The sequence below is a fragment of the Astyanax mexicanus genome, chromosome 4 (assembly GCF_023375975.1).
Source record: "Astyanax mexicanus isolate ESR-SI-001 chromosome 4, AstMex3_surface, whole genome shotgun sequence".
In the NCBI taxonomy this organism is placed as follows: Eukaryota; Metazoa; Chordata; class Actinopteri; order Characiformes; family Acestrorhamphidae; genus Astyanax; species Astyanax mexicanus.
Window position 1 is genome coordinate 42,279,265 of NC_064411.1, and position 13,236 is coordinate 42,292,500.

Genomic DNA, 13,236 nt, shown 5'->3' on the forward strand with positions numbered 1-13,236 from the left:
CTCTGACCCACTCACCCACTCCTCACACCTGTCCTAACTATTGTTACAGGCCTAGTGACCCTAATCTCTTATACACTTTAGTTAAGTTCCCACAACAGAGACAAAACATTAGTTTAACATTAATTAATTTACACTGACAGGATAACACACTTGTGTATAGCTAACTGTTCAGCTTACAGTAAGTTAGCCCCTCCCATTTATGTTAAACTGAAGTTATAAAGGGTGTTTTGGCCTGGTCGAACTTTACATGAGGCACAACATGGCAACACGCCAATCAGAGCATAGATTATTTCCATACAATCGTTCTACAAAGCACTAAACCAAAAACAACTTGCATATAGAGGCATAAAGAAAGGCTCTGCAAAACTTTTTTTCATATATAAATGCACCCAAATATCAAAAAGTTAAAGTTTTGTATATGTCACATTTTCAAATAGTTCAGACTAGGACACATTGAGTAAATATTTAGACTTAGGCTCTCAAAGAAAATATATTCTGATATGAAAAGAAGGGTCTTCTTGCTCCTTTGTGCCATTTGCACTCGCCGTAGTCAGGCGCTTATCAGTTTGAGCAAAGTTAATTATTAACTTAAGTGTGAGAATGTCCAAAGTGCCTACAAGTATATACTATCTTTTGGTTGGCAAGTAAATTTCCTCTAGTTAGGTACAGAACAGGAAAGTGCACCACTTAGGAAAGTTTAGTCTATCCTTGTTGTAACTCTTATTAGTTTGTCAAGATGATTTGATTTGAAAAATTGACCAAACAGGTGATTTGGAACAATGTAAGGAGGCCTGTGTTCAGCTGTAAACAGCTACTGATCTCCTGAGCTACTGAATCTCTCCTCTATCCCTCTGCCTGACCTTCTTTTACTTTTCTTTCTCTCGTCTTTCCTTCAGAGGAGCGTTCCATCGCTCAGGACAATGCAGGCTTTGAGAGTGTGGAGGGGGCTGTTGCTATCGGAGATCTCGTCCCCCGCTCTGTCCGGCTGAAACACACACACAGGAGCGGACTGTTCATCTCCAGTCGTTTCGGTCTCGTGAGCCGCCGGCTGTGGGCTTGTTATGCGTAAAGATCACAAGTTATCACAGTTTTAAAGTTTAAGTTTTGTATTTAGAGTAAATGAATGTGGCTTAACTAGGTTATATATTAAGTGTTTTCACATCATATTAGAATGCTTTAAGTTCCTACAGCGCTGACCTTTAATCTTAGGGAGGTGTAAAAAAGTCCGCTGTCAATCTCTGTGCTCTGTCTGTGTGTGTATTGGGGGAACGTGTGTGAGGGGGAATGTGTGTGTGTGTGTGGTGCTGACAATAGGTTATGTGCTTGCTGTGTTTGCACTGGCCTCTATGGGTGACCAGGGCACGTTTGGACTTGACTGCAGTGAGGAGCTCTTTATATAGACGTGAAATACAACTCAGGACTGTGTGTGTGTGTGTGTGTGGGTGCGTGTGTGTATGTGTGTCTGTGTGTGTGTGTGTGCGTGCGTGTGTGTGTGTGCATGTGCTTGGGTACTTTAAAAGGTATAAAGCCCATTTATGCTCCAATACACACAAACACAATGTTAATATAGCTATGTGTCAGGACATATGCTAGCACTTGCTAGTGTAGTTACCATTTACATTTCATTAGCAAGTAGCTAAGTAGCATCATTTAGATGCTAACTAGCTAACATCAGCTAGAGGGGTTAACATCTAAATATCATTTACGTATTTAACGGACTATAAGGCCCACTATTAATGAACGTGTATTTTTTAGTCTATTTTCATACACAAGGTGCACCGAATAATAATGTCCATTTTAAGTGATAATAGTAAGGAACAGGGGTGGCGCCATCTTAAGCGTCTAATCCAGCAGGTTTTGCCTCTTTGTGAACAACAATTAAACAAAACTGTAATTATTAATATACTAAAGTCAAAAGAGCGCTTGATGTTAATCTATATAGATTTCTCTCTTGAAAACTGTGTATTTAGGTGAATAAAGTACTTTCGTTTAGTTAGTGCTTAGCATTAGTAAATGCCCAACACTGTGGAACCCTGAGGAACCCTGTTTTCCGTGCTATGGAGTCACGAAAACTTTGGGTGCTTTTACATCTGTCATTCAACCAAAAGGCCAGAGTTTGGTTCAATCAAGAGAGGTGGTCTCAGTCCAGATCTACGAACCATCTGGTTCATCTGCAGGGAAACCACTTTTCTAGACGGGTCAAATTTTCAGATAAGTTTAGTCAGCAAACCAGAAGATAAAAGAATGTTGCTGAAAAAAAAAGTGTTGTGCTGAAGTCCGTCTCCCATTGGCGCGCAGTTGCATCACATAGCAGTATGGACACAAACACTTAGTAAATAAATTATAATTTATGTATTTACTTGAACAGTAGATTTACCCTTATTTATAAACAGAAATTAAAGGAATCTGTGTGAAAATGACAATGACTACTTTTTGAACACTTATCTCATGACTGTTTAACATCTAACTAACATTGCAATCGCTTGTTATATTTCAATGCTGAATTACTGTAGTAGTTCATAACACCAACAACATCTGTTTGAGAGCAGTTTTCTTTAGAACTGTTGGACTGATGACCAAATTAGTGTCGGAAATACTGTGCTCCTATTATCGCTAACATCAATTAACAAATACCCAAGTCCTTTTAGCATTTTCAGTATCTCAGAAATTTGTAAACAGATTTTTAAGCCTACTTAGCTACACATACAGTTCAGTCAGAATTACAGCATTTCCACTATTCAAACCAGAAGAACATTGAATTAACAACACTCACACAATGAGCTAGTGCTAAGCAGTACAATATGTTTTCCTGCTGGGAGCTGCGAGCTAGAGGAAACCTTTACTCATTTCAGCTCAGGAAAGAGCCAGATCAGCCACTTCGCTCCACCTTCACTTCCTCTCTCTCTCTGTCTGTTACAGCCCTTAGCAGAGAGCTACCCCACTTACATCTCACAGCTTCCAGCCCTAGAACATGTTTCATCTGGGGCACAGCCTTCTGCTTTCTACTGCAGAGACATCAATCTAACGGCTGTACGGCAACCCAAATATTGGGATGGATTATGTAACACGATTCAGAGCAACACCAGGGCTTAAGTGAAGAGAATATTACTTTTTCAAACAAATGCATCCACAAAAACACCATGATATCTTCTTGCTTATTATATAAGAAATGTGTATTGACAAGGAACTGGTGAAAAGTATATGATATGAAACACTTTACATCCCTGTATATGAGTCTTTGCCATCTTTTACTGTAAAAAAATTATAATTAAAGATCGACACTGTTCTTTTTTTAGGTTGAAAAGAAATTGACACAGTATCAAAACACTTACATATATCAATATTATCTTACACCCTTATCCAACTTTGTCATGCTTTTCCTTTACCTCCTTGTAGTCATCCATAATATAGAGGTCTGAAGCTTTGCAGATGACATCACCAAGTCCGGCATGGTCCATACTGTCAATATCTCTTTCTCTCTCCTCAACTTTCTCACTGTCTCTCTCTCACTCTCTCTCTCTCTCTGTATCCCAGCCTAGTTGTCTGGTTCTCAGCACCACCAGTGCGGCCTCATTAACCCTGGTTTTGTTTTAAACCTGAACAGAGGACACAGGACTCCATTGGTGACTGACTGACTGTCCAGCAGCCAGTACCTCTGTTCCTGTAGACCACAGACTGACCCCTACCCCCCACTTTCCTCCAAGGCTGACAACTTCCCAAAGAGGGCGGAGAGAGAGAGAGAGAGAGTGAGAGACCAACAGAATGAGGGAATGAGAGAGAGAGAGAGAGAGAGAGAGAGGGAGAGAGCTGAGGTGTCCCTTTCCAAAACAAGCTAAGAGGGGCAGCTGTCCTCGTGTCAAGAGTGTGTGAATGGAAAAAAGCTACCCACCCACCCACTTACCTACCAACACACACACCACCACACACACACACTCACTCAAACAGCCCCTGCTAGTCTCCCCCTCTCTCTTCCTCTCTCTCTATCTCTCTTTCTCTCTTTGTCTTAACTTTCCTTCCTCATGTTCTCCTTATATAGTCAACTCTCCAGAGCTAATCTACAGTGACCACCAGCCCACACTTAATGCCCATTCAAGCCAACCTGAGTGTGTGTGTGTGTGTGAGAGAGAAAGAGGAACCAGGGGTTTGCTTCTATCTTGGTTAGGTAAAAAAAATATATAATCCCACCATCATCAGAAATCACAGTCATCTGCAGGAGACCACACAGCTAAACTGGAAGGGGGTGGAGAAAGAAAGCAAATACATTTGGGCTCAGACAGCAGTAAGGTGCTTCACACCTGTTCAGGCCCACCAGAGCACGTGTTAGAGTGTGTGTGAGTGTGTGTGTGTGTGTAGGCCTAAGTGTGAAACTAGTGCTAAACTCTTTTAACCCTCACCCCATTCCAGACTTTGCTATTATTACCAACGCTTTGTTGATGAGTAAACTTTGTCTTATAACGGGGAACCAGACAGTTTGTAAAACACATTTAATAAATTTTAATAGAAAAAAAATATATTGCAGTACATTGCTATGCCTACAGTACTGCACTATATTGAAGCGTTGTCTCTGTGTCTGTGTAAGTGACAGGTTGCTGCTGCCTGAGAAGCACGAGGGGAAGGGGGAACACGGGGCGGGGGGCAGGAGTAAACACGAGGTAACCGCATGGCCTCCATCCACATGGTTGGGCAAGTGCTTGTAAATGCACATGTTGAAAGTTGTGCACCTCAGTCCAGCACAGTTTTGCGCAGATATTTCCAGTTACAGCTGAATTCACGCTTTTAATCCCAGTAAAACGCTTTTATTTACCTTTTAAAAAGCCATTTAAATGCCTGATTAAAGGGCCAATTAGTGCTCAGCGCTGACTCAGCTCTTGATCGGTGGGTGGGGGCAGGGCTGGTGATGTCATGGACACTAAATTGTTTAATATCGCAATATATATCACCAAGAAAATGTCCTACTAATACACAGTCCTGGTGAAACGGCAATTCATAGTGAGCAGAACAGATAAGAATGTTGCCAAAGCTGACGTCCCAGCTGGTCCCATTAATGCAGGATAAGGTGCAATCTGGCAGATTCACTCCTGGAAAACCCTTGTCGTGTGTGGGTGAGCATTATCCTGCTGAAATATACCAGGTGGAAGGTATTTCCAGCATGTACTGCTGAGTTGTTAGTGTCCTTTAAATCACTACTAGGGGTAACTGACTGTCGCATGCGATTAAATCCGACTATTGTTATATCTCTAACAGATCCAGGATTCTTCCTTACAAATGACACAATTCCAGTCTGTACAAGTTAGGGCATCACAATATCTCTCATTCCAATGATACACCCCCTTTCGTAGTGTTTCAACTGAGCAAAATCTCTTTGAGTGCATTGTATGAGCATATCTATCAGTTACTAATCTCTCATAAAGAGGTACACTACCCAAAAGTATTTTCTGGGATCATTTGTGCCCTCTTGTGGCCTGTCAAGAGCCAGCATTTAATCAGACCCACTGAACTACAGTTTTACAGCTATTTAGCGTGTATTTTATTTTTTGTCAATATCTGAGGATAAATTCTCACCCATAATCCAATAATATCACAAATCCCAATTCCAATATTTTACCTAGAAGTCTGCATATTTTTCTCACCTTTATTAAAAAAAAAACATTAAAATAGCAGACCTTATTTATAATACTTTAGAACATACCGTGAACCTATGCACATAGTAACATGCCTCTCAGTTCTTCTATTTAGACCTCAGAACTCATTTGTCATCTAGAGAGTGGAGCTAAAACCATACCCTCGTCTTTTCACATCCTGTTCTGTGCTAATTTCAGGCTTGATGTGACATAGTTAAGGCCCACAGATGGCATTACAGTACTGTGTGCTTGAATACCTACGGTATCCGGCTTTAAACAAGCTTCTCAGACCAGATAAAGCTAATTTCTGAAACAAAAGACACATGACTAAGGCAATTACCTCACAACAGCATGACCACAGCTCAGCCACACAAACACACACACACACACTTACTTTTACACCTGTGATGGCCATCACACTAATTCCAATAGAAAGCAAACAAAGAGATCATTGATGATTCTGTTCACATGCCTGAGCAGACACACACATATACACAGTGACCCGACCTTGAGGGGGATGGGGACTGAAGAGTGAGAAAATAAAGGTCTTCCACACACACACACACACACACACACGCATACGCACACGCACACACACAAACACACACATACGCACACAGACACACACACACTTTCGTTATCATCTTCCTGGGTAGAAAGAGACACAAAGCGCCGCAGAGGAGAAAGCAATGAAAACAATATTGAGATAAATTATTAGTGGAAATTTTAGGACAATGTTTTCAATCCAGTATATGATAATGTTTGAAGCGATAAAAATAATCCATATTGTGATAACAGATGTATTCTGTCAGCCTATTTAGTATTATTTAGTTTTGTACTATTTACTGTAAAGCTTTCAAGCATTGCTTTTGTGTAATTGCCTGGGTTTGCAGTTTAAATGCGTGCACTGACAATTTAGCACTTTTTATTGTGGTAGATTTAAAAGTTTTATGTGCTTCTACTAAAAGGTTGAAACTTATTTATATTATTTATACTAAAGAAGACATTTATTTTGCTGCAGTGTATTCTTAAAATAGGGTAGGTTAATACAGCAAGAATACTGTTATTCTTGCTGTAATAGTGCAAAAATACCCAGAAATACTCTGGCATTAAATTAGGGCCATACTGCCCACCCCTAGAGTGGAGCATGATGAAATTACATTTCTATGAGCTCTCCTATGAATAGTGGAGGTGCCTAAAACAGACTGATACACAACAACACATGGCTGAGAAAGCTTGTGAATACCTGAGAGAAATTAGCTGCTGACGTTCTGTTGATGTGTTGCTTGAATAGGTTTAATTTGTTACTTTTATAAACCCCCTGAGATTTAGATGGGATGAGATGGGGAGTTGGGGGTTGGGTGAAGTAATGATCTTCCAACATCTAAGGCCCAATCTCATTTCTCATTGTACCCCAACCCTTTGTTTTCGAGAGTATCCCTTCCCCTTGGGACAGAGAATCCTCCCCCTAAAAATTGCAACAACCCTTTTTCAACCTATTTAATTTTTCCCCCCATTTTTTCTCCCCAATTTAGCTAGGCCGATTGTCCCACCCATTCAGCTGCTACTGTATAGATATATATCCGCCATCACTAGTAATGCCCCCAACACAAGGAGAGGGAAGAGTAGCACATGCCTCCTCTGATACATGTGAAGTCAGCCACCTCCTCTTTTCCAACTGCTGCTGGTGCAGCATTGCCGAGTAGCATCACAGCGTGCTCAGAGGAAAGCGCAGCGACTCGGTTCCAATACATCAGCTCACAGACGTCTTGTGCTGATCGACATCACCCTACGAGTGATAAGTGAAGGGAAACCCTTCAAGAACCTGATACAGATATATAGTAGTGGAGTGCTAAAGTTCAGCAACCTAGCTGCTGGTGAACTACTTAACTTTAGAACATTGTATGTCTTCAATCAGGGGGCAGATAGTAAAACAATTAATTATTATTGTCCATTACTTAATTCTTCTGTGATGGGGAGCTGAAATTAGCTTCTATTTGCTTTTATTTTATTTAATTTTTCCGTTCCATTCCGTTTTTACTTAAATGCTGCAGTCTCTGCCGTCTCTTGCACTATTTAAGGTGGAACGGAAAAGTTAAATATACTTAGATGAACTACTATTGATTTTTTCAATGCTTGTTATGTAGAAAATGGTCATAAAACATTGAACACTTCCGCCTACCCCTCCAGCCTAAAAAAGACACCCTACCCCTAGGTGCAAATGCACTAAATAGAGGGGTAGGGCTAAGTAGTAGGGCCAAGGGGTGAAATAGGATTGGGCTAACAAGCATGCTTGTCATTGAATGCAATCAAATCCCTGCAGCAATGTTCCAACATCTAGTAGAACGCCTTTCCTTCCCAATAGTGTATATTGAGACCCTACACACACTTATTGTTCACACAGATAAAGAGAAAATAAAATGTAGGAGACAATTAACACTTCAGTCGTACAACATGAAACAACCTGAATTCATTTTGAAGTGCTACATCATGCAAAACACACACACACACACTGCTGGATAAACACACACTGCTGGATAAACACACACTGCTGGATAAACACACACTGCTGGATAAGGGAAAAAGAAGTGGGTCTGATTCAGAGCTGATCCCAAAGGATTATGGGTGATGCGCGGATGACTTATCGCTCCATCTCCTATTTCCGGCCTGCTTGTATACTGCAGGACAATACCCCCCTCGTCATACACACACACACACACACACACTCAGGCAAACACAATGCCACACACAGCTTCATACACAGAATACACACCAGCCTTTATTCTATCCACCCCAACCCACTGCATTTAACTGATTTATTCACAAAACAAAGCACAGGCAGCATCAATCAGCCAGCAACCCCCATCACACTATGACAAGCCTGTCACAGTGACTCTTTTCCTTTCACTATATATTGTCCTAGAAATAATTGCGATAAACAATATTATTGTTTATATATTTTAAAACCATTTTATGCCACTGATGATAATGTGATAACATAATAAAGCGCAAATAAAATACACCATTTAAAAGAGCAATGAACTTTGAAGGATAATAGTATTTGGATACTGGAATTAGAAATATGTTTAAATATCCAAAATAAATAAAACATAAATTAATTAAAACCACAGTTTTTTTTAACAAAACCAATGTACAACCTCATTCATGTGAACTGATTGTTCTCCTAGGTAAGAACAATGAACAATATTAGGTCAACAAAACTCATTAAGGTTATGTTCATATATCATATGATAAATCAATAAAGTAATTATAGTGACAGGCCTATATTTTAATGTATTACTATGTATGTATGTATGTGTATAAATATATCGTCACTGTCCAATAAAAAAGAAGTATCTCCAAAACAGGAAAAAGAAATAAATCTCTTTATTTCAGGTAATTTTGAAGTGTTTCAATTGGTCCGTTCAAATTTTGGCACAGTGTTCCATTTTTATAAACAACAATATAAACAGAGAAACTGAACCACTGCTTTATCAATATTAAATAAAAAAGAAAGAAAGATCCGTAGTGAAGGAGTACTGGAGAAAAAAAGAACAGGCGGACCCCCTCCCTACCACCCCCGTCACTCAGGCTGACTTCATACTGCAACCTTTATTAGTCAGCGAGAGAGAGAGAGTGTAATCAGGGGGCGATCGTGACTGAAACACTGCAACTTCACACCCAATCACACAAACACACGCACACTGACTGGCAACCGATCTTACTGCCATTATGTCACTTAATCCTACACCTTTAGGATATAAAAGAAACATAAAAAATAGCATGTTTTTGTTATTTTGCCTTTTTTACGTTTTTTGAGAAGCGACAAGTTAAGCTGCCATGGCAACCTAAACAAATCTGTGATCGTTTTCTCCATGGTGAAGTTTCGAGCTCCAAACAAATTGGGCTGGAAAGGCAGCTCAGACCCGATGAGACGTCTCCCAGCGCACACACACACACACACACACACACACGCATGCAGATGTCAACGGCTACTCCTCACAGCTCAGGCTGACATCATGGGAATGCTAGATTTCCAGAACAATAAGACAATAAATTTTAAAAAGTGGTGTGTGTTTGTTTAGTTGAGAGCTGCCATGAATTAAAGAATCCCCACAACTAAAAGCTTCAAAAACATTAAAGTACTTCTCCAGCGTATGTTCTATCTGCTCCAAATTTACTGCTCAATCAATTACACAGATAATAATTTGCCTGTGCTTAGAACAGGACAGAAAAACTGCTGAGTCAAAACACACTTAGAATGGAAATCAATAGGCATCAGCTCCAGAACCACTGCCTTCTATTTACACACTGACATGCCAAAAGTCATGGGACAGCAGTATGTAAATGTATCATTGGATGGCTAAGGAACACTGACCCTTGTATTATTGGAATTCAAGTAAGGGCCGATGGATGGGACATACTATTTCTAAATTTGTGCGGGATTTCTCGATCCACAGTGTCGCTTGTGTACCAGGAATACCTCATAGAAGGCATTATTACCACAGTGGGTGCTAATGATGACATCCAGTGGTATCTGGCTAGAACTGTCCTTGTGAGCAGTATCCACAAGTCAGAGCAGAGATCTTCAGCTTCCTTGGGACATGGACAAACTCATGGGACATGATACTAGTTGTCAGTGTGAGTGTGTTTTAAATTAAGACAATTTCTGTGTAAGGGCTGACAATATGGTGTGAGTGGCATAAAGTTAACCTAAAAGCAGTGTGTAAGACTGGTGGAGGAGAACATGATACGATGTAAGAAAACAGTGATTAAAAAACAGGGTTATTCCACCAAATATTGATTTCTGAACTCTTAGAATTTAATAAACATGAACATATTTCCTTTGCATTATGAAGATAAGCACTGTAAAAGCACTGTACCTTTTTCTTTATTTTAACCATTTCTGATTATTTGCAAATAAATGCTCCTAATGACAATATTTGTATTTGTAATTTGAAAAGATATTGTCAGTGGTTCATTTTACTCAAACATAAACCTATAAATAGTAAAATCAGAAAAACTGATTCAGAAACCCTAAATTCTTTACCGAGCTGTACATACTTTATTGCACAGCACCTGTTTTGAAATATAGATCATATATTTTGGTCCCTTCCAGAAATCATGTAAACATTTTTTAGAAAGACAATGCTGATCCAGAAAACCTGGCTTAAAATAGAACAGCCAATCAGAACAAATGATGTACCTGTATATTTTATGTCTTAAAGGCACAGTAACCAAAACAGCCTGCAAGCATTTTAATGTCATTTAATGTCATACAATCTTATATTTAAAATTATATGTTACTATGTACAGTAAAATAAAGGGTTTAAATGGAAATAAAAGACATCCGTTTATACACTCTTACACACAGAGAGACATGCCACACCCTGCTAGCAAAGGGGAGATTATAGGAATCGATCAAAGGCCTTTCTGATCTTTCTCTCCTCTCTTTCTCTGCCCCTCCCTTTCCCTCTCCCCCTCTCTCTCTCTATCTGCTGCCCTTCCAGCCCTTGTAGTCTGGAGATGGAGGAGGTGGTGGGAGGAGGTGGGAGGAGTGGGGGTACTGGTGGGGGGTGTTGTGTCTCGTTTCAAGGCCAGGAATGGTCCATCGATGCTGGGATAAAAAATCTCTCCATCATCCGGTACCCTGGAGGTGACAGCTGAAATATGGCCCTGAATCCATCTGGCTTAGATGGACGTCGCAAAAGCACACCCATGAACACACACAGACACACACACACACACACAGACACATGCACATGCATGCACATATGCACACACACACATAGACTTGGGTAAAGCTGTCTGCACAGGATAATGCTATTGACTGTACGCAACAATAAATGCATTAAATACCCTTATTTCAAGTGTTTCATATCCACATTCTGTAAACATCTCTATGAGCTGATTTAAAGGACCAATACCATAAATAATTATTGCTCACATTTTTTAAATAAAATAACTTTACTGTAAAATAAAACGCTGCTTTCCAAAAATGAAGCTGTGAAAATGTATTTGGTAATGCACTAAAATAAAATCATTTTTGCTTTTCATTTATTTGTAACCTTTTCATAAACCGCGTGCATAAAAAAACAATCCTTTATGTATTTATGTCTTATTTTGTTTTGACATTATTCGTCATATTTTAGACAAAACATTTTGGTTGCCAAATATTTAGTGAATGCCTATTTTTTATATTTATGTGTATTGCAGGTCTGCCGACCTTGAAAGAATTAGTTGAATTAGCGTACCTGCTTCAGCCTTAGTTTAGCCCCGCCCACTTGCACTGACATTATTATGAGAGCTAGGACTGCTAAGACTGCTTTTTTAATGGAACACTCAGTAGACAGCAACCAATGAGAACAGTTGTTATTTACATAAATCAGTCCCAAGGGCGTAAGGAGTAATGAAACAGTGTTTAATTAATTGTGGCTTTGAAAATAGTGCACACAAACCTCCACACAAACCTCGAAATGGACTTACAGCATTAACGGGACATTAATATATTATTTGTTTACTAATTATACATTATAAATGTGTATGAATATAAATATATTGGAATATAAGAGCATATATAATTACTGTATATGTCTGACATCACTTACACCATGCTTAATGGTGAGGAACAGGGCAATAATTCAACATGACCCCATGTTTCCATGGGGAGATGTGGTCCCCACAAAGAGCTAAGTACATGTACACACATACACCAACACACACACACACACACACACACAGCTGGAGATGCTGGGGAAGATTATCTAGCGTTACGTTCGAGTAAATAATTAAAGCCAAGGGGATAATTATTATTTTGTGTTTCCAAGAGAAAGAGAGTGTGTGTGTGTGAGAGTGTGTGTGTGTGAGAGAGTGTGTGTGTGTGTGGGCCAGTAAAAAGAGGCTGAGTCTCTGTTTGACAGGAATTTGTGCAGGACTCCTCCTCAGTAGCTGTGGGGGGAGAATAGTAAGGCGAGAGAAATGTGTGTGTGTGTGTGTGTGTAGGCAGTGTGTGACAGGGACAGGCCGGCACCAGTGGCTCTCTGGTCAGGGAACAGTGTGCTGGGCGCTGGCGGTTGCCAGGAAACCAGTCTAATTGAGGGGCCTCTAGAGAGTTGGTGCTATCAGAGCGAGAGCAATGTCTTCACCATTTATTCTCATATTCTCTCTCTCTCTCTCTCTCTCTCTCTCTATTTCTGTAATTGAGTCCCTTTTTCATCTGTCTCTGAAAATTCCCCCTCTCTCTCTTTGACCTGGAACTTCTCTCTTTTATCTGTCTTTTTCTCTTTATCCGTGTTTATGCCTCAATCTCCCTGTGCCAGTGTGTTTATCTCACTCTCTCTCTCTCTCTCTCTCTCTTTATAATATAAAGGAATAAACACAATACTTGATGTTATGAATGTCTAGGGGTCGGTGATTTGCTACAAATATTATCATAATATTTCCAGAATTTTTCCACAACACACAGTATTTATGCTGGTATTTTTTATACACAGATTAAATACATCAGATAAAGGCAGATTTTAATTACTGCTGTATATATACTCGGTGCTCTCATGTCTATGCTACCTCCTGGCTCTCTCCTTTTAGAGAGCTTAAGAAAGAGAGAAATATTCTG

General features: G+C 39.8%; 1 protein-coding gene across 6 annotated transcripts in view; it reads right to left on the reverse strand.

Moving 5' to 3' along the window:
* schip1 (schwannomin interacting protein 1) overlaps positions 1–13,236 on the reverse strand; it is a 492,362-nt gene that overhangs the window by 21,879 nt on the left and 457,247 nt on the right. The window contains exon 1 of one of the 6 annotated variants that reach the window (XM_022678782.2): positions 3,387–3,692. The exons of the other annotated variants lie outside the window; for them this stretch is intronic. Coding sequence (XP_022534503.1) covers positions 3,387–3,458 — 72 coding nt within the window. The 5' untranslated portion in view covers positions 3,459–3,692. Of the gene's footprint in view, positions 1–3,386; positions 3,693–13,236 lie in introns of those variants that run through there. 6 annotated transcript variants of the gene reach the window in all.